The sequence below is a fragment of the Phragmites australis genome, chromosome 4, assembly GCF_958298935.1.
Source record: "Phragmites australis chromosome 4, lpPhrAust1.1, whole genome shotgun sequence".
Taxonomy (NCBI): Eukaryota; Viridiplantae; Streptophyta; class Magnoliopsida; order Poales; family Poaceae; genus Phragmites; species Phragmites australis.
In genome coordinates, this window is record NC_084924.1 from 49,265,414 (window position 1) to 49,287,489 (window position 22,076).

The 22,076-nt window shown below is 43.0% G+C and overlaps 3 protein-coding genes and 1 pseudogene across 5 annotated transcripts; all 4 read left to right on the forward strand.

Moving 5' to 3' along the window:
- The first annotated feature begins 10,162 nt into the window (after nucleotides 1-10,162).
- On the forward strand, nucleotides 10,163-12,886 carry LOC133917088 (serine/arginine-rich splicing factor RS31-like). Of its 3 annotated transcripts, XM_062361060.1 has the most exons (5): nucleotides 10,163-10,302; nucleotides 10,712-10,875; nucleotides 10,987-11,216; nucleotides 12,105-12,442; nucleotides 12,590-12,886. In XM_062361060.1, exons 2-4 carry the CDS (start codon nucleotides 10,828-10,830, stop codon nucleotides 12,400-12,402), a joined length of 576 nt encoding a protein of 191 aa, XP_062217044.1. In that variant the 5' UTR covers nucleotides 10,163-10,302; nucleotides 10,712-10,827; the 3' UTR covers nucleotides 12,403-12,442; nucleotides 12,590-12,886. The 3 variants fall into 3 exon arrangements, with proteins under 3 accessions (XP_062217044.1, XP_062217043.1, XP_062217045.1); XM_062361059.1 differs by having other exon boundaries at nucleotides 10,170-10,875; XM_062361061.1 differs by having other exon boundaries at nucleotides 10,170-10,875; nucleotides 12,105-12,236.
- A 204-nt stretch (nucleotides 12,887-13,090) lies between these two features.
- Nucleotides 13,091-15,265, forward strand: LOC133917089 (pentatricopeptide repeat-containing protein At3g53170). The gene is made up of 2 exons (XM_062361062.1): nucleotides 13,091-14,590; nucleotides 14,666-15,265. Exons 1-2 carry the CDS (start codon nucleotides 13,178-13,180, stop codon nucleotides 14,693-14,695), a joined length of 1,443 nt encoding a protein of 480 aa, XP_062217046.1. The 5' UTR covers nucleotides 13,091-13,177; the 3' UTR covers nucleotides 14,696-15,265.
- LOC133914912 (bifunctional fucokinase/fucose pyrophosphorylase-like) lies at nucleotides 14,993-19,804 on the forward strand (annotated as a pseudogene).
- Nucleotides 19,805-20,075: 271 nt separating this feature from the next.
- LOC133917092 (mitochondrial import inner membrane translocase subunit TIM23-2-like) lies at nucleotides 20,076-20,979 on the forward strand. The gene has a single exon (XM_062361064.1). It carries the CDS (start codon nucleotides 20,214-20,216, stop codon nucleotides 20,787-20,789), a length of 576 nt encoding a protein of 191 aa, XP_062217048.1. The 5' UTR covers nucleotides 20,076-20,213; the 3' UTR covers nucleotides 20,790-20,979.
- The last annotated feature ends 1,097 nt before the right edge of the window (nucleotides 20,980-22,076 follow it).

The following is a 22,076-nucleotide window of genomic DNA, read 5'->3' on the forward strand; positions in this document are numbered from 1 at the left end:
TTTATTCGTGTGTCCTAATGTAACAAAGTTATACTACCATATTCTATTTAGCCTCGAAACGACACACGACAAGACGCAACGTGATGGGACGAAGCAGGGCCGGCCTGTATTCGGGGTGCCAAATACGACACTGTATACCATATTCGGTACCTGAATACAAGGAGTTTTCAGCATCTGATGTGCTAAATACAGTGAACAGTGACGTGTTCGGTACCTCAGGTACCAAAATTGATTTTTCGGTGTTTGAGATCCTAAATACCGGTGCTAGATTTGTAAATACACTATTATATTATCTATTTTAATAAATATGATAACTTTGTTACCTATTTTTAGATTTTTGCACAACTCCCACTCATCTAAGTCATCTTAGCCAGGTCGCAACTGGTCCACGTCAATGGCCGATGGCTTGTCCATTTTACGATATTTCCCACATGCCTAACCTTCATTGTAATATCCATAATTTGAATCCTCTGCGGTGTAATACCTGATGCTGCACAGTGTACTCCCATACTGTATATGTAGAGCCATGAAATATAAACCGGCCTATATTTAAATATATTCCCTGTTATTAGCTTGCAGAAGTTAATAATGCACATATAAACAAAACTTAATTGCTGTCTGCTTTATTCCAGGTTGATACTTATGTGTCTAATTAGATCACTAAGATCATCTCCAACAGCTACCTTAAATTTTCATCTTAAAAATACTATTACAGTATCCTCTATCACTATTATTACATCGCTTATTTTTTTCATCTTCAGCAGCTACCCCATTTACTACCTTCTACTCTCTTTTTTCTCTCTCGATCCGCTACAGTGCTGTACAGTGTTACAGATGCTACAGTACCTCCGCAGATTCGCGTCCCAGTACTCTCTCCGTAACACTGTAGCACCAGATGGGGATGGTTTCCCGCGCTACAGTACCGTAAATACTGTAGCACTAGATTCTGTAAATTTGAAGTCACTGCTAGAGTTGGCCTAACAGGAGATAAACACTGCTGTTATTAGTTAAGTTGGTACATATGCTGATACGGAATCTTTTGTAGATACCTATAACTAGAGGCGGATCCACCGTAGGGACTCGAGCCCTCTCAAAGCCGTTCAATTTTTAGTCATAAAAGAGGAAGAAAAAGATACCGAAGAAGAATCCCTACTTAGATCATCTCCAGCAGCTAACTTAAATTTTCATCCTCAAAAATACTATTACAGCATACTCTATCACTATTACAGCGTCTCATATTTTTTCATCTCCAGCAGCTACCCCATTTCCTATCTTCTACTCCTCTTTTTCTCTCTCTAGATCCGTCTGTCAGCCTCTGTAAACAGTGCTGCTACAGTACCCGACGCGTTTTCCTGCATCCGGGCCCACTTGCAGTCACTGGGAGCAGTGCTGCTACAGTACTGCTACATTGTTGCTACAGTGATACGCGCTGCTACAGTAGTCCGCAAAAATACAGACCCCCGCTCTCTCTCCGCAACACTGTAGCGTCACTGTTTGGCACTGTAGCACTGGATATGGTGAGTGCATTTTCCAGTGCTACAGTACTTTGCGGAGTACTGTAGCACTGGATACTACCTTTGCTGGAGTTGGTCTTAGTAGCTGTTGATCTGCCACTGCCTATAACATACTAACCTCCCTCGTTGATCAGGATGTCTCGTGTTAGTTGGTAAGGGGCACTATCAATTGGTCTCTTTCTTTCAAGCTAAGGTGCCAGGGGAGACGATAGTGATCGAGGCTTGTTAGTTGGGAGGAAACTGGCACTAGTAGGATTGATTATTAGGCAGCTTATTTTTGACAAATCTATGGTGAACAATTAGTCATGGATTCAAACTAATTTTCTCGCTCCAGGGTGATATTATATAGATATATATAATGGTCAAGCAGACAACTGGTGAGACAAGTACGTAATATATATAGGCGGATGAAAATATGATCGAGTTGGTTGGACATCAAATCTCACGCGGCTCGACTCTTGTATGCATTGTTGCTCAAGCGGGTGATGAATTGAGCGAGATCGATGTGCCACTACTACTTTGTCCTTTGCTGTCACTCTCACTCAAAGGCTCAAAGCCATATATATGTACAGCGCAAGTTCCTTTCCATCCTATGACTGATCAAAATAATATAGGGCTAGTAGTATGCTAACCAAGAGCGAGAACTAGTAAAAGTCCGTGAGATTATGGCAAGTGGCCGGCCGGATGTCAAGCTAGCTCAAATTTGATGCACAAGCTAGTCAAGTCAAGTGTGGGTGATGCATATGTAGGAGATGAAAATCAAGTAGGTGATGCATATGTAGATAGGACCTCGATCTATCCTACCCAGTATTGATTAGTATTTTGTTTGGACGAACCACACCACATCACTATATGAGACTACGTATGTATCAGTGTTCGTGGCAACATTGAAATGGACTTTCGCGTGAAGAGGAAATCAACGAGGCAGGTACCGTGTAGAAGGGAGAAGAGGTGTGCGTGTTTGGCAAAATCATCGTACGTTGACGTGGTAGAAATTAAGCATGCTACTCCTACGCACCTACGCGTCGGCTCGGCGCATTGTGGCGGTGATGGCGACGACCGGAGGAGTCAACAACGGTGACAGCTCGGGCTTGCTCGACCGCACGCGCTCGTGCGGTCGTGCCTAGATAGGACAGGAGGTTTAGATTTTAGTCTATCGACGATCGTGTTAGTGTTGGAATATTTAACTTTTTATTCTATTAGAGTGATAATTTTTTATTGAAAATGATAAATGAGTTCTCTAAATTTATAATAATAAACTCAGTAACAAATTCATCACTATAACTAATAGCAACGTGAAAAAAAAATCAAATACACCCTTAGTGGTAGACCACCAATTATATATCAGCTGCGTGCTGCTTATCCATCGATCCCAGTGCCGTCTCACCCATCCCATGCATTCCGGCCGTCACCATCCGTCGATGAAAGCAGCCACTGCGAGGCACGCGACTTGGTAGCTCTCTTTCATGCGGTCACATCCACTGCATATCGCGCGCGCGAGGCCTAGCTAGCTTTACCGTGCAGTGTTCATCGATCACAAGATACGAGTGGTGATCATCGATTCGCGCCATCCACCTGCTGCTGAGCTAAGCTCAATTCTTTCCTAGTTAGTGCTTCAATTCTCTACTGAAAAAGCTCCTAGTTAGTGCTTCAATTCTCTGCTGAAAAAGTTCCTAGTTAGTGCTCCAATTCTCTGCTGAAAAAGTTCCTAGTTAGTGCTTCAGTTGTCTGCTGAAAAAGTGTTTCATATTAATCTGGCTTTACCAATGAAATGGATCGAGGAGAAAAGTGCTAGCTGGAGATTCTTCTCCTCGTTCCCATCTCGTTTCCCGGCCCCCGGACGAACATGCTGGAGAGAAAACTAGAAAAAGACGAGTTAAGGGTCAAATGATACTGTTAATCCTAGATAGTAGCTACATGTAGGATCTATATATTGACACCTTTAACTTTAGCAACTTGCTTTTAAGCACTGCATCAGCATGGTCACTAATTGTTGGCAGCAACACTGGAATAGTAGTGCGCCATATATTCACAAAGCGTGCGTTTACACCACTACGACCCATCGAGCAAGCTGAGTCTTTCACGAGTTAACAAATCAAAGTAGCTAATTCACTGATATCACGTACATATCGAACTCTATCTAGCATGCAACAGAGATTCTTTTTTTAATTCGAATCGTTAAAATGAAATATCTCTAGAACCCATATCTGATTTTCGATCCGTTTAAAAATATGCTTAACAAAATAAAATACATAAAGACTATATTTTGATATAATTTTAGGATCGTTATATTGTTAAAACATAGTACTTCTTTTGTAGCAACTTATCTATCTTCTGGATCACAATTATATTGTTTTTGAATCGTAACTGACCCTAAAACAGTATAGTTACGACTATATATATTTGTAGAAACTAACATATCTTATGGATCGTAACTATACTGTTTTTGATGATAAAAATAACATAATTACAATTTCAGAAGATACCAAATTATAATCATATATATTTATAGTAACTGACCTATTTGATGGATCATAATTATACTGCTTTTAAGATTATAATTATTGATGATACAACAACAAACTATAATACGTCTAGGCATATAATAGAGATACTATATATATATATGTGGAGGGTGGGGGTCGTTCAAACGGTCTTGTTAACGTGTGAAACCGCTGGTCTTCTTTGGAAGGCTAGCTCTAATCATCAGGCTTTTAGACAAACAAATTCATTAACCAACAATTCTTGCGTGCGGTCAGGATAGTACCCAGGATTAGAGGAAGCTTATGATCAATATGTTACTCCGTATGTGATTTGATTTGAGATGCAACTTACACAAAAATAATGGTACTAGTAAGCAGCTATGGCCACATGAGAATGTTTGACTTATCTGCGGCTAATTAAGCATTTTGGACTACAGGACACAACTTCCGACAAGGCACAGTGTGTTCTGCATGTTTCCACCTGCTGCAATTTCATACTGTATGCTCTTGGTTTATCATCTGCAGCTTCGGTAGTTAATACTTAATAACTAATCGACCAACACTTCTGTCTGAGAAACTTCCTTGTTGCTCTCTTGTCAACAAAACGAAAAACTTGATCAGTTGCTTTGATATTTCTTTAAGCACATAATTCCAAATTAGACTGTTATTCTTCCATAATAGTTCCTTTCCCACCACAGGTTTCTGAGAATATTCTAGCAAATTAAGACAAATTGATTTTAGAACTACATTGGTCAATGGATGTTTTTGTTGACTATATCTTCTTTCTGATGTTCCTTCTTTCTTTTCAAGAAAAAGGATATGCACTCTCTAAAACTGAAATAGGAAGTTGTGCTACTGCATCCAGAATAGACGACTTTACATTCTTTCGTGAGAAGCTAGTGCAAACATGATAACATGAATACGAGCTGCAATATGCGATTGGAAGGGAGAGACATTCCTTCCAACAAATTTTGAAGAAAGGAGTCGCGATCGAACCCAAGTTGGCTAGTCCACAACTTGTGGGCGCTAGCCAACCCACCCCAGAAGACTCTCCTCACTTGATCGAGCTCCAATAAAATTAATACTGCAACATGCTGATAGCTGAGTAGTTTGTTTTAAAAAAATCAACAATTTGATCTTGTTTATACTGGAATGCTGGAAGTACCGCTTAAATCCCTAAATACGAAAAATAAAAAGGAAAAGATGTACATTAGCAAGTAGAATATACTGTATTAATTTCTAGCTTAGCAATAACACCAAGGCACCAACCAGCTTGCTATAGTTTTACACTTCCATGTGCCATGATGCATGCTCTGATGATTCAATACTAGCAGTACTCGCTAGCTAGTTCTTGCCCTCCCCTAAATGGAAAATATAATGCAATTGGCATATTCACTTGCCAGTGTGAAAAACAGTTCTTTACTGCCCTTTATTCTCCACAAGCTGGAGTAAATAATCAGAGAGGATTTTTACAGTACACCTAAATGAGTGTATGCCGTCCATTTTTCTCATCCGATGGTTTAGATTGATCTAATAATACTCTATCGCCTATCAGTATCATAGGTATCATTAAAGAGTATCATGAGTATCATAAGGGTAGAATTGGAAATAAAAAACCATGATAAACTTGTAAATTATATGTTTAATTAGGAAATGTCAAAATATTAGTTTATTCTTCGAATAAGCTTTCACTTATTCTGTTCATTTCATTTATTAGGGTTTCCACCCTCCGTCGATCGGTCGATGATGGGTGATGAAGGTTCGAAGTCCGGTCAATCAATGACGTAATTACCCCTAAGGGTATCAAGATAATTACAATAATACCTACTAAAATAGACGGTTGGATTACAATAATGATACTCTCCATCATCTAGTATCGGTGTACTGTAAATGTTCTCTAATCAGAAGGACAGTACTGCTACCAACAAATGCAAAGAGGTAAAAGCATGCGGCCTTGGTTATCACCAGCAAACACTGCACGTTTCTAATGAGGTGGTTTCATCGTACTTCTGCCTACAAAATTCCCTAGCTCAGAGCAATCACATGATGTTACACCAGTTTTTTTTAATTAATCAGTGGCTTGCGCTCTAACCAAGGTACACCTAGCTAGCTTGCCTTTAATTAAGTAGTAGTGCACTAGAGTGAGATAATTAAATAGTAAGCAAAAATCAAGTGTGATGTAACCGATGACGGATGCAGCAAGCCATAAAGGTGGCTATTCTCCTTTCCATCTCATCTCCCTCTTCTTCTGTTTTTCTTCTCTAAAAAATAGAGGAGAGGCTATAGGAGAGTAGCAGCTGATAGAGGTTGAGCCCGTCGCGCCAGGGTTTAAAACGGTTACCGTTTGAAAATCGTGGTAAACAAGTTTACCTCTTCGTATCGATAATAAAAACCAATCGTTTTTTAAATTTAAATAAAAAAATATTTTTTAAAAAAAATTAAAGATAATTCTAAGATATATTGTGAATTTTTTTCCCAAAAATAATGTCGATTGCATCATATTCTATAGGGAGAAAGTTTTTTTTTAAAAAGGTTGAAGCGTGTAACTCATTTATTAACTTATGTTAAGGAAAAACTTAACATATAAATATGGATTTTTCTTGTGTAGGGAGTATCTTAATAGGATTTTTAAAATTATTTTCACTTCATTTAGAGTTTTATTAATTTCTTCATGATTTTTACAAAGTTCACAAGCATAAAGTGAATATGTTAAGAAACAACTAATTAACTTTTTCATATCTACCATTATTTTTTCTACATAAAGCATAGTATAAGTAAACTAATAAAAGTGGTTTCACTAATTTTGGAGGTGTGATGGGTTAGTTATGAATTAATCTAGTTGCAACATATTTACATAATCCTGTATGTAGCAATAACTATTTTATGATTTCATGTATTTTTAAAAGACATAGGATCATGTAAGAAAACTAACAAAATTGGTTTCATGATTTTTGGATTAGCAAAGAGTAAACTATGCATTTAATTAGGTCTAGCAAATACATTTTCTCAAAGAAAATATTCAATTTTTTATAAGTATAAATACTTTAATCATGTAGATAATATTACAAGGAAACAAAAAAATTTGTTTCACTTTATTTGAAACTGAAATGAATTAGTTATTGATTTTACAAGGTTGAGTCATTTTTTTGTTGAACTTCACTCAAATTCGAGAAAACCGCTTGATAAATCGTTAAAACCGAACGATTACCGATAATTCAAAAAATATGGAAAAACGCTCGATAAATCGCTAAATATGGTCAGTAACCGTAGCAAACCAATCAGTTACCGTTCGGTCGATTCGGTTCGAATTCTCACTGAATTTCAAATTTGACAAGTGAATTTTAAGCAAATTCTTGCCAAATTTTACCCGGTTATCACAATAACCATGATTTTCTGATAACCCCCTGGAGCGGTTTTTAAGGTCGAAACGGTTTTCCGAGCCTTACCTCTCGCCCCTGAAGATCTGCCGCTGGGTGTAACATGACACCTTCCTCGGTGAAACTAATTAAGTTCAGAAAAAACAATGACAGGACAAGAAAAAAAAAGTGCTTGGTGGGAACACAAGTACAGCATTGTCATTAGCTTTGGCTCCAAAGTGCTACTACTTGGCATGTACCTTTCGGTCCCTCCTAAGGAAATTAAAGTTGCTTAACTAGGTAGTGATCATGTGAGCAGCGCTGCTAATCACATGCATGCATCACCCAACCACAGTTGATTAAGATTGTTTAATTAAGATCCATGCATCGATATGGAATCGCATCGCTTAGCTTGCGATTCTACGCGGAAGTGCTGAGCGAGCTTTGTGGCATCTGGCATTCGTGCCGGCCTTCCATCACTTGGGACTGGCCTGATCGAGAGAGATTTTATCGCCGCGCGCCTGGTACGGCTCTCGTGCATGCATGCATGTGAGGTGTTGCAGGCTAATAGCTGCAGCTTGGGGTTAATCCGTTGACGTGCCATCTTCTGGTTGGAGCTTAAAAAATGATTGAGCTGTGTCCGCGTGTCAATGTGCTATATCATCCGATCGAAGCTGTAGCTAGCCTGTGGTAGTAGCTTCAGTTAAGCCCGTACACTTGCTTGCAACTGTTCATGTACTTCGTCTCCAGCTCTTCCGTGATGGCAGTAGCTAGCACCTAGCAGGCACTAGTATCCAGCAGATTATCTCACGCCCCTCCTAATTCAGCATCAGCTGTTTCCCGGGTTTAATTTCAGCTCAAGATGCAGGGAGAGGAGTCAAAGATATTCGTCATTATATATATATACATATCTTGATCTGTACATGGCTGTGAAGAAGCACAATCTTCAGTGCCAAACCTGCAAAAATTGCATGCGCATATGTATGTACCTTAGAGCTGACAACTTTAGCACATTGTTAGGTAAGTTAATTAACCAGGTTTTATTTGCGAGTAAATCGTTTGCATCCCGTAAGGCCAGAAGTTCCTTCCATTACCTAAAAAAAAACTGGAAATAAATTGCAAGGCAAGGCGCCGGCCGATTAGTGGTATATATCAATCAATCAAAGTGTACCTCGTCGTATTACTTTTGGATATATCATCACGCGCGCGCGCGCACGTACGAACGAACGGTGGATCATCGTTGTAGGACAGGTGTTAGCACATGGCAAATGCTCTTTTACAATCAACTAGCTGCATGCTGCCATCTTTTGGTTAAAACTACATCATCGTCATCGTCGTCTTGAGCAGATAGCCAGATACACAGTTGGATGCAACGTAACCTTTTTCAGGTGTCGAGAATTGTTTACACCGGACGTGCGTGGCCAAAGTCTCGGTACATGTTGCTGCAGATACTGCCCACTAGATGCTACAGCAGATCAATCATGCATCATGCATGCAGATGCAGGGAGAGGGAGCTGGACTGGACGAAAGAACGTGCATGGGCTATTTGTATATTCTCTTCTCCCTTGAGATTTTATAAACTGATTGATGGTCATGCGAGGTGGTTGCCGCCATGCGTGTTTTAGATGCTACCTTCTCTGTGACTTGGTTTCGTTTGGAATCTAGTACCGGAGGGAAGAAGGTGATGTGTAGAACAAGTGAACAGTTGAGAAAGCTAGCTCGTTGGCCGGTGACTCCATCTTAATTTCAAACTTCTCTGGAATCTCTTTCGAGAGTCAACAACACCTCGAATGTGCTGTGTACGGTATACTTTTGAGTTGTGGACGGAAAGGACGCACAATGCCGGCCTTTTGTTACACGTGAAAGCTGAGGCCACAGCTGAAGCGAAGCAGCTCATCAGGAAGATGTGCCTGTTCCAAAAGACAAAGAGAACAAATAAGATGCTAGAGCAGGAAAAAAAAAAGATGAACACTCACAGATGATAAAGGCTCGTGAATTTGGCCCAAGATTTTGGAGCGGGAAGGCCGACGGCAACTACGGATCGGAGAGCCCATTTCCAGCAGCCTGCCCGCCCGCCCATGCAGTCGCATGGCATCCAACGATTCCCACTGCGCGGGCGTGGCATCTCCCTCCCTCTCATCGCTCTTCTGGTTCAAAACTTTTTGGTAAAATGTTTTAGTAAATTTTTGTCAAAAGTTTTGTTTAAAATGTTTGTTCAATATTTTTGCTCAAAACTCTCACGAAAAGCTTTAAAAGAAAAATTGATAGAAAAGTTTTTGAAAATAGAAAGATTTCCAAAAAAGTGAAGGATACGTGCGCATATTAGCAGGGTCCATGGCTCCACTTTTTTCACCGCTTTTTCTGAGGTTTTTTCTAAAATAATACTAGTAATTTAATGAAATGTTACAAAAACATCATATATTTTTAAAAAATTGTAAAAATAATACCCTTTTAGCAAATCAACTGTGGCCAATTGCCGACAACTGACCTGCGCCGGTCGGTACTATTTTTGCAATTTTTCGAAAATACATAATATTTTTATAATTTTTCATTAAGTCAATAATATTATTTTTTAAAAAAAATCGCTTTTCCCTGCGGCTTGCGTCCTCCTCACCGACCGCTCGCCCGCTGCCACCCTTCCAGTCTAGGGTTTTACCTTTCACCTCTCGCCTCCCTCCGAACCTTCGCCATCTCCGCAGGTTGGTATCTAGACCTTCTCGGTGCCTCCCCGTTCGATTCCTCTGCTCTCCCGTGGTGCTCTCTTGAACGATTCATCGGGATTTTTTTTGGTAGCGTGTCCGCGCCGAAAGGGGAGAAGCAGGGAGGTTAGGAGTGCGGCTGCGAGAGAGAGGAGAGATGACGCCAACTTCGACTACGACACGCGCCAGTACGACCTGGAGCGCCTCTTCTCCAAGTACGGCCCCATCCGCCGCATCGACATGAAGTCCGGTATCTAATCTTCCCCCTCTCTCCATCTCTCATTACTTGTCCGGTGCTGGAACAGTGGAATTTAATAGATGCGGAAAATGCTGCTTGTTTCATCAATAACCACAAGTGCCCAATGAATACTTATTCTGCTCTTTATGTATCAAAATCTTACAATGAACTATCTGGACTCATGAGCATTTATTTCGTCATCACCATGAGTGTGTAATGTGTTACGAGCACACTATGAACCATTATGTCCTAAAATGCCGTAACTGGACTTGATCCAGCTTGTGTATAACTGTACATATGCCGGGCGCCTATCTACTTACTACACTTCAGTGCCTGATCATTTAGTGCATATGCTGTTATTGGACGTGTAGCATGTGTTCTGAATTCATTTCGGTTCATTATGCATATTATGTACTACTAGTGGCAGTGGGGAGAAGGGAATACCTAAAAGTCCTTGCTCAGTCACTCCCTTAATGTACCTAAAAGTACTTTGAAGATGAGCATGATGCGGAGGATGCAATAAGGTGGCTCGACAACATGGCTTTTGGTTATAACAGACACAGGCTCTCTGTAGAATGGTCAAGGGTAAATCCTTGTCTTTGCGGCTGGATGAGATATTTTGTCATTTCCATTTTCTGTACAAGTAGCCAAAAGAAATTTTGCTGATTGCCATCATTCATGTGTGTATTTCCCTAGCAAGTTGAACCAGTGCCAAGGAGCCGTGATAGGCCTACTGGGGATGTAAAGCTGACAAGAACTCTCTTTATTATCAACTTTGACCCCATCCGCACTAGAATTCGAGATATTGAGAGGCATTTTGAACCTTATGGCAAGATTACGAATATCCGTATTCGGAGGACTTTTGCATTTGTACAGTATGAAACGCAAGAGGAAGCTTCTACCGCTGTCAAGAACACTGATAAGAGGTATACTTGCTTCCTTATGTTGTCATTGACCGCCATCTAGTCTGTCCAATGCTGCTAATTTTTTTATTGCACAAAACTTGATTAGCGTGTAGTTCCGTGCCAGAAGAGTTTCCCCACAATCTCCATTATCTTCACTCTACTAGAGGGCCTGACACTGAATATGCTTCTAGATTATAACTAGGCTATATTTGTATAATGGATTGTATCCCTTGTACCTGGATATTTTTACTTATTTGGATGATGACTTCGTATGCCTAAATATCACATTATGTTATGCTGATTTATCTTAATGGCATTCTATTGCGGCCATGTTGATTGCCCTGATTCCTATAATAAATTACATTAGTGTCGATATGAAAGTGATGGATACTTCTCATCTGTTATATGTTTATACCCTCCAACATTGTCTGTGGCCTCAAGCATCTTCTAGTTCTTCATCATAAATTTATTTGACAAATGTATCTAAGAGTCACTTTTTTGTTGAAGTGATACTTTGCTCTTTTCTTGTGCCTTTTCATTCTGATAGCCATTTGATGAATTTGCACATACATTTCATATGCATTGTTTTCTTGTAATGAAAGTTGGTTTTCACTTTTGAGGACTAAAACTTCAAGTTTGTGACTGAAGCCCTTCCTGTTATTTCTCCTGTTGCATGTCAGCAAAAGATAGATGTAATAGACATATTGATCATATGAATCTGCTAAGTTCTTGTATTTATAACTGTGGTTACTTCCTTAGCTTGACTTGATGTAATCGAGTGCTTCTAGTTTTCTTAACTGTTGTAATTTCAAGAATTTCTTGCCTACATCTGAGTTTGGTCTCAGTGAATAAACTTTGTTATGTTAAATTTCTCCTGATTAGCTGTTATTCCTTTCTATTGCTGTGCAGCATGATTTTGGACAGGGTAATGACAGTTGAATATGCCTTCCGGGATGATGACAATGAGAGAGGTGGCAGCCCCAAGCGAGGTGCTCCTGATAGACGTCGTGGCAGCCCCCACATGTGCTCCCCTAGCCCAAGGTATCCAAGGGACTACGATCGACGTGCATGTAACCCTGTGTATGATCGGCGTGATGGAGCAATTTACAATAGGAAAAGTCCTGGTTATGGTCGTTACGACAGGAGCAGAAGCCCTGTTTACAATTGTTATGATAGGAGAAGAAGCCCTGGTTATGGTCAATACTAGCTGAGAAGAAGTTTATGAAGTTCCATATTTTAGTTGGAGAGTGAGTTTACCGTGCTGAAATGCTGAGATTTTTTTCAATGGCACTACTTTTAAGTGCCTAGTTCTTGTCACCATGATGTGTTACGATTCTTTAATTCATTACTGCTTTGGAATATGCTGTTGACCCCTTGCTCGAAATCTTTTGTAGTTGGTCGATTCTGAAGGATCCAGTAAGGAAATAGTTCCATGGAAGATGTGGTTGACAACATCATCTTGCTGTACCAAGTATACTCGGAGCTGTCTTAGGCGTTGCAAAAGAGTGAGAGAATGTAACGTGATAGGAACGTTACACTGAATATCTTACACTGAAAATGTAATGGCTCCTAACGAACTTCTACACTGAATATCTGTGTTCCCAGTTCTTCTGAAGTGTGTAAACTGTGAACTAGTTTCAGTGATGATCTTATGTCTGCATTGCAATCAGATATTTTTGTTGATTCGCTAAGTTTATTTTGCACTTTATTTTAATTTAAACTAGACTTTTGACCGTAATGTGCTTGACTGCTTGTTCGCGCCATCGCATGTACTAGACGTGTTGTGCTTCAATTGGTACAGAAATCTGATTCGACACCGGTCGACCTGGTGGCTAAGGTTCGTCAATTCTGGGATCTAACGGTGCTGGAAGCTGCCCCCGACAAATCGACGGTTCTGCTTTTGGCACCTCGCTGCCCTTCCCTGGTGCCGCTCCGGACCTTATCGCCGTCTCGCCGTTACTCCTCCGCGCGCCCCTAGCGCAATGCACCTGCCAGCGCCGCTCCCGCCCACCTCCGCGCCCTCCCCGACTCCCCGAGCCCCCCTCGTCCCGGGGGCTCTCCGCAGCAGCGGCCGCCGCCGCAGGCGCAAGCCGCCCACCACTTCCCCGTCCATCCCCGGCGCCCAGGCCGAGCAGCCGGATGCCCTCGCCCTCATCCTCCGTACCGAGGCCGCCGTCTCGGGCGTCTCCCGCAAGGCCGCAGCCGCGCGGCAGCAGTCCACGCGCCTCTGGCCCCGCGCCGTCCTCGAGGCCCTCGATGCCGCCGTCGCCTCCTGCCGCTGGGAGCCCGCCCTCGAGATCTTCGAGCTGCTGCGGAAGCAGCAGTGGTACGAGCCGAGGTCGCAGACCTACGCGCGGCTGCTGATGATGCTCGGCAAGTGCCGGCAGCCCGGTCCTGCCACCGCCCTCTTCAAGGCGATGCTCTCGGAGCGGCTCAAGCCGACGGTGGACGTGTACACGGCGCTCGTCGGCGCGTACGGCTACAGCGGCTTACTTGAGGAGGCGCTGGCCACCGTCAATCAGATGAAAGGCGCCGCGGATTGCAAGCCGGACGAGTACACGTTCTCCGTCCTCATCGACTGTTGCGGTAAATCGCGCCGCTTTGATCTAATTCCTGCTGTTCTTGATGAGATGTCGTACCTGGGGCTCGAATGCAATTCAGTTATCCATAATGCGATGATTGATGGGTATGGTAAAGCCGGCATGTTGGAGGAGATGGAGAGTGCACTTTCCACTATGCTTGAGAGTGGGAACAATGTGCCAGACATTTACACGATGAACTCCATCATCTGGGCATATGGGAACTATGGAAAAACAGATGAAATGGAGAAGTGGTACAGTGATTTTGAGTTGATGGGTGTTGAGCCAGATACGAAGACGTTTAACATCATGATCAAGTCCTATGGTAAGGCTGGCATGTATGACAAAATGATGTCGATATTCAAATATATGAAGAAACGGTTTTTCTCTCCAACCGCGGTTACCTTCAACATAGTAATAGAATGCTTTGGACGTGCTGGCAACATCGAAAAGATGGAGTACTATTTCCGGTTGATGAAAATTCAGGGTGTCAAACCCAACCCCGTCACTTACTGCTCGCTAGTTAATGGATACAGCAAAGCTGGGCTTCTTGACAAGGTTCCAGGAATTATTCGACAGACCGAGAACACTGATGTTGTCTTAGATACTCCATTCTTCAACTGTGTGATCAATGCATATGCGAAATCTGGAGATATCAAAATAATGGAGGAAATGCTACAGCTTATGAAGGACAAGAAATGCAAGCCTGACAAAGTAACTTGTGCCACCATGGTTCGTGCATACACTGCACATGGGATGGATGAAGCTGCAAGGTTGTTAGAGATGGAAGTTGAAAGATGCGGTAACAAACTGCCGGTAAGTATCATAAGCTCATCCTTATTATCCCTTGTTGATTCATTAATATCAGTGGTAATCTTGTTATTGGATCAGGGAGCAGTTTTTGAGGTTGATGGCGAATAATGCCTAATCCAAGATTGGAGAAATATGATGCGATGCAGAAGGACCGTTGGAGAATATGTCTTTAAACCCATAACAGGGTCTGACCAAAAGGAGTGCACCCAATTGGTTCATATTTAGTGTCGCCGCACAACATGACATGTGGTCAGTTTGGTCCATTGTGGTGAAGCCAAGGTTAAGGCGTGCTACTTATATTTCTTTGTCAGGACCACCTCATCTACTCCCCGAATGATGGCCTGATCCTGCTGGACATATTGCTGTATTGTTACATCTTCCAAGTGGGACTGTGGGAGGTTGGGGATGCAGAGAATGGGAAGCAGCGTGGATGCCACTGTCAGCTCATGAGTAAATCATGGGGGAGCCGCGCACAGGACGCAGGAGTTGCGTTGCGGACTTGGTTGAGGTGTAACCAATTAGCGCCGCTGGTCCTTCACACGCGGAGCAACTACAGTGGTCAATTGTTGCTGAACGTTTGCTGCTGATGAAGTGGTGAAACCCTGAAACTGTAATATATGCGCAACCTTATGTGCGCTTTCAGGGAGTAAATTGATGCGTGCTGTCTAGTTTCATGTCGATTCTTGATGAGTTCTGCATTCAGATTTGTTTGGTTTTTAAAATAAGCAGCTGTCTGACCAATGCACATCACTGAACAAACAAACAGGTGACATTAGCCCTCCTCCGCGTTGGAAGCAGCAAAGCAGGGGGGGGGGGGGGGATACTATCATGAGATTGATATCAGAGCCAGAGAAATCCATGAACTGACTAGACTAACAGCGTGGTGAACTCTCAACGGGGTGGACTGGACTAACCAACCAACCAACGTCCCGTCCGATCGGAGGGGGGAAGCGGTGGGAGGCGATGGACTCGTAGTCGCCGTCGGGCCAGCGGCGCCGGCGCCAGCGGAGGGAGCACACGAAGGAGGAGGCAGCGGTGACACTGCGCAAGGCGTGGTGCCGCCTGCGGCTGTCGGCGCGCGTGCCGCCCTGGGACGCCGTCGTGCTCACGGCCGCCAGCCCCGAGCAGACCGCGCTCTACAACCGCCAGCTCGCGCGCGCAAGGAGCCTCGGCCGCTTCCCCGCCTCCACCGCCGCCATCGCCGTCCCCGACCCCGACGGCGCGCGCATCGGCTCCGGCGCGGCCACGCTCCACGCCATCGCCTCGCTCGTCCGCCACCTCGCCGTCCAGGTCCTACTACCTCCAGCTTATCGCTAGCTTGCTGTACTAGCCTGCTGCTTCCTTGACCGATTACGACATCAATTGCAGGCTTCCAAGGAAGAGATTGGTGAATTCCTAACCGAAGCAAATGGCTGTTCTGGGATAAGTGCGCACTTGCTGCGGCAGCGAGCCTCATGGCGACGAAGCACGTGCTTTTACTTCACGCCGGGGGCGACAGCAAGAGGGTTCCATGGGCGAACACCATGGGCAAGGCTTTCCTCCCTCTGCCTTACCTGGCCGGGGACAATCCTGATGGTCCTGTTCCACTTCTGTTTGATCACATTCTCGCGATTTCATCTAGCGCAAGGCAAGCTTTCAACAACCAAGGTTGTAGCTTAAAGAAAAATGATTAGCACTTAATGTCCAAAGAAAGGGAATGCCACTTTTGTGCCCGTTTTTAATTGATTCAGAATGACCAGGTGGGATTTTCATAATGACGGGGGATGTTCTTCCGTGCTTCGATGCGTCAAACCTAGTTCTTCCGGACGATGCTGCTTGCATTGTGACGGTTCTGACCACTCTGGATGTGGCCGCTAATCATGGAGTGGTTGTAGCGTCAAAGGACGGGATCGATCTCGAGAACTATTCGCTTTGTTTGGTTGATAATCTCCTGCAGAAACCGACAGCAAGTGAGCTTGTGGAGGGCCAGGCCATCCTAGATGATGGAAGAGGTAAAGCATGGCGGGACCTTGTTACCCTTGCACATTCGTCTAGCCAGAGCTCATGACTAGTAAGACAGAGGCAAGCTACCCTTTCCAGCATTGATATGTGAACTATAACATTTTACAATCATGATTTTCTTTCTGATGGCTTCCTGAGACACTATTGGATGTTGCACAACAGGTCAATTCGTTTCTATTGAAACTATCTTCACTGAATTTAGATAATGTGATTATCCTGCAAAAACACTTGCTGCATTCGTAGCAGTCAGGTCCTGTGATGAACTGATGATCACTTCAACATCTTTTTGAATGCATGGTTACTGTGAATACTGAATACATTTTGTAATGTTGCTCTTCAGCGTACATTATAAACAATCTACTAATCCTGAAGATAAACAAATTTAGTTAGTGACCATCTACAGAGTTTCAATCTATGCTTCGATTTGCTAGCATCCAAACAACTTATGTGGTGGAAACTGAATATCTGAAATGTTGATTTTTCTTTCTTGAAGAGAAACTCTAACATTACTATAGGTCATCTTTGTTAGATGTAGAAAGTGGATTTTCAGAACTTCATTCATCTTATTATCTAGTAGCATATTCAATTTAGATCTGAAATGTGAAAAGTGTGTCCTGAACTATACTCCTTATGCTTCATTGCTTCTTGTTAGTCACATTTATCTAAATAGCAGCTGTGCCTTTTGAGCTTTCAATTTATTTTATCATACTTGCCAATATACTGCAGTTGAGCTTATATGAAGATCTTGTGGCTGCATGGGTGCCAACTAGGCATGAATAGTTGAGAAACCGTCCATTCGGCAAGGAACTGATTGCTGCTTTAGGAAGTCAAAGGATTTTCAGTTTTTGTTCATGTATGTTCCTATTGATACTGCAGTTATCATTACTTTGGGCTAGTGCATTATCTTGGTTTTATATCTAGAGGTTATGCCTTTTTAAGTTTTCATGTACTTATACAAATTCATCTGTTCCTTTCATCTTTCTTTTCAGTTGTGCAAATGAAATGCTAAGTTTGAACTGTTTTCCTTTTCAGATGACTTTTCATTTTTACATTTTGGTACATCTGCGGAGGTTCTTGATCACTTGGCAGGTTCCTATTCAGGACTTGTTGGTCGAAGGCATATGTGCTCACTACCAGAGACCACGACTTGTGATATTGCAGCGACAGCTATTATTTTGTCTACCAAGATTTCTGCTGGGGTCTCAATTGGAGAAGATTCATTGGTTTATGATTCACTACTTTGCAGTAGAATACGAATTGGCTCACAATCCATTGTTGTTGGGCTGAATATACGTGAGTTTCATGGGTACAGTTCTCAGATAATCAGGAGTAGCACTTGTTTCACATTACCCGATTGGCATTGCCTCTGGGAAGTACCTTTGGTAAACTCTGCAGGAAGAGTTTTGGTTTACTGTGGTCTTCATGATAATCCAAAAGTTTCTATTACGAGGGATGGGACGTTCTGTAGCAAACCATGGATAAATGTCTTGGAAGATCTTAAAATCCAGGATACGGATCTGTGGAACTCAACCAACATGACAAATGCTTATGGAATGCAAGGCTTTTTCCTGTCATGTCTCTCTCTGAAATGCTAAATGTAGGCATGTGGCTTATGGGATCAGGCGATCAGCATGTGACTCAGATGGAAAAGTTGCTTCCCTATGGAGAAAACCACATAGGGTCAGCTTGGAAGAGCTGCATATCGTGCTATTGACTACTGTCAGCTTTGCGCGGATGCAGGGAAGCATCGGGCAGATCTTGCAGCTGACATAGCTAAGGCTTGCATGAACTATGGCTTACTCGGGCGTAATCTGTTTCAACTGTGCGGGGAAATGTTACAAAAAGATACCTGTTTAGCAGTTTGTAAAGAATTACTTTCATTCTTTCCAAGTCACAGGGATCAGTATTCTGCGGTTCTTTCTCAGAGCAGAGAATATCAGGTCAAGATGGATCTGCTTAGAGCTTCTGGAGATCTTTCCACTGCATGTATCGTCAAAGAGAAAGTATGGGCTTCCATATCAAGTGAAACTGCGTCAGCAATAAAATATGGATCGAAAGGTACATACTAGTTACTACACAACATTAACAACAACTAAAAACGTTGTATTTCCAAAGCTAACTGTTGTGCTTTCGGTAACTTTTCTCGAAATTCCATGAAATCTTGATGGGCAATGGGCTAACTGTGGTTATTGTTACCTTTACTACAATTGATATTGCTATCTAGTTAACACATCTCATTCTACTATAGAGCCATCAAGCGATTCCATGTCTTCAAACAATGGACGGCGGCACACCCCAGTGGCCCAGTCGAGGTCGCCCACCTTGTACATGGCGCAGCCGCCGCCGTCCACCAGGAGGAGTAGCACCGCCGCCGATGCCAATGCCGCTCGCACACGCATCCTGCCCTGCTTTCCTTACGGTTCGTTCGCTCTTGTGCCTTCTCCTCTCTCTTGTACCATTGCAACCGCTAAAGGTGTGCATGGTTGTCTATATGTGTTTTAGTTATATAGATTGCATATACACACCGAGAGAAAACATGTTGAACAGAATTATATTGGTTAAAAATAAGAATGTTTGATTTATTGTATTTGTCTTATAGACTGAGCTAGGTTTATGTTTTTTTACTGAATTTGAAGCTGTTTAAGCGGATGCAAGAGTTAATAATGTTATCGGTCGCTCGTATGAAGATGACTTTATAATATTAACAAGTCTGTCTGTCTGTATGAATATGATGCAAAAGTCTGCATATATCAAGTTAGACTGAAACAGTGCATACGAGTAACTAAACATAATTCTTTCTGAGATTATACGTATCTGTCGGACCAGATTACTCTCATGCAAGCAACCAATCAGACTCTAAGGGTGTGATTGGTTGCTCATGTGGGTTTTTCATGCATAAAACGTATATGTAGGCTGAAGGAAAGCATACTAAGCGGAGTTATATTTGTTGAAATAAATATTATTTATTTGGTTGTATTTGTTTAGACAGTTTGAACTGGTCGAATATGATGATGCATGAGCAGATATCAGAATTAAATTTATGATTGGTTGCTTATATGGAGATACTTTTATAAAATTGATAAGTGGATCCACTGCAAAAATGAATGTAGTGGACTGCATTCGTTAGGCCAAATTAGAACAATACATGCTAATAACTAAAACACGTTTCTCATTAAGATTATACATATCTTGACAGGTCAGATTACTCTCATACAGGCAAACAATCAACCCCTTAGTTATCCGCATGGGAGGATCATGATCTGACGAATATGTATAATCTCAATAAAAACGTATTTAGTTATCTGTATATATTGTTTTAATTTGATCCGGCAGAAATAAATAGTTCATATATGCGGATCCATAGTTATCAAGTTGTAAAATCTAGTCGAGTCGCTGTAGGGTCGACTTGTCGACTAGTCGGTCGATGACTAGTTCGCTAGGCGGGAGCTGACGGCGACCGAGGCCCGGCTGTCATAGATGAGCTACAGACAACTACAGGAGCCAGAGGCCTGAGACCTCGCCGAGTCTTGCACGTTTAGTATATAAGTTATTTTATATTCCGCGTCGCGGCCAGCTCCCGAAACCCTCCTCTCGTTTCTTTCTTGCCTCCCACGCCGCCGCCGCCATGGCCGATCCGAGGCTGTTCCCGTCGGGATCCGACGACCGCCGGGATGCCTCCGGCCGCCGCCTCTACAACCCGTACCAGGACCTCAATATCCCCTACAAGCAGCTCTACGACCTGCCCACCTCCCCGGAGTTCCTCTTCCAGGAGGAGTCCATCGCGCAGCGCCGCTCCTGGGGCGAGAATCTCACCTACTACACCGGCATCGGCTATCTCGGTGGCGCCGTGGCCGGGGCCGCGCTCGGCCTCCGCGAGGCCGCCCGGGGCGCTGAGCCCGGGGAGCCCGCCAAGATCCGGGCCAACCGCGTCCTCAACTCCTGTGGCAGCTCGGGCCGCCGCCTAGGCAACACGCTCGGGGTCATCGGCCTGATGTACGCCGGGATCGAGAGCGCCATGGTCGCGGCCCGCGACCGCGACGACTGGATCAACAGCGTCACCGCGGGCCTCGGCACGGGCGCGCTCTTCCGCGCCGCCAATGGGCCGCGGTCAGCCGTCGTTGCGGGGGCCGTCGGAGGGGTCCTCGCCGGCACCACCGCGGCCGCCAAGCAGGTCAGCAAGAGATACGTGCCCGCCTTCTGATGCGTCCGTACGGTACTATCTGTGCTGTGATCAAACGATCCAATCAATTCGTCGCCGAGGATGTCATTTATTCGTTTCGTTTCTTGTCCTCCTGGTTAATTATTTGTATTTCGGAAGAGTCATGTTCTTCTCGACATTCCTATATATCGAGTCGTATGCTTTATATGCAAACGATCTGATCAGATCAGAATTTTTTTGGCCTGCCTTGCAATGTAACATCTTCCCTAGTAGCTAGCTAGCTGGTATCGACACAATAATACTGCATTTGCATTATGCTGGAGAACCCATGACATTGTGAAATGTAATGTTCAATGTAGTGTAGTCCTGCACTCCTGCTAGATTATCACTGTTTTTGTTTCTCTCTAATGATGAAATAGTTTGCCTGACGGTTGTATGTTAAATAGGTTTGTTTTGATCAGTCTGAATGTTTTGGAAACCAAATGATGTATTAGTAAACTTGAATTCCTACATAGTTTGGTAGTAGCAAAGCCCTTAAGTCCTTAACATTTTATCTGTATAGCACAATAATGTTCAGGTTACAGGATTATTCAGAAATAATTCATTTGTTAATTTTGATCCTTTTGTCCATTTTCGATCCTGACCATTATCATGGACTTGCAAAAACAGCCTTGCTGTATCCTGATGCTTTGAATACAACAGTGATGTTATGATATACTGATAATTCAGTATCTCTCTGGGGTGATCATTACATCCTTTGTTTCAATTTGATAAACCCATCGTATTGGACTTGATTCGTAAGCTTCTGTTGCATATGACCACCATGTATGAGTCTCTAAACTATCATATTTCTTGTTCAATGGTATCTCCAACGCCTTGCCAAATGGATGGTTTTGCCATTCATCTCCCCGTACCTATCAAATTATTGCATTCATGTTCTATGGCTGCTGCAACCTGCAATGGTGAAATGCATTGTGCTAGCTATGATATTAGGCTAGAGAGTGCAACCGCACGTATCCACTGCTTGCATTTGAGCTTTACGGCCATGCTTATTTTCTCACAGTTTCCTTGCACTTCCAACTTTCTGGGTCCTCGATATATTCCATGATGTTAATGCAGAACTGAAATGAGTAAGTCTTCACTGGCTTGATGTTAATACAAAGCTGAAATGTGTTGATGTTGGCACAACGCTGAAATGACTCGAATAAGTAGCGGTAAAGAGAATCACCTAGTTCTAGGCAGTAGAACTGTACAATAGCTGCTGTATTTCAGGAATTCAGGACCAGTTTGTTTTTCCCTCGTGTGGGTTGATTTCAGAATGGAAGTTGG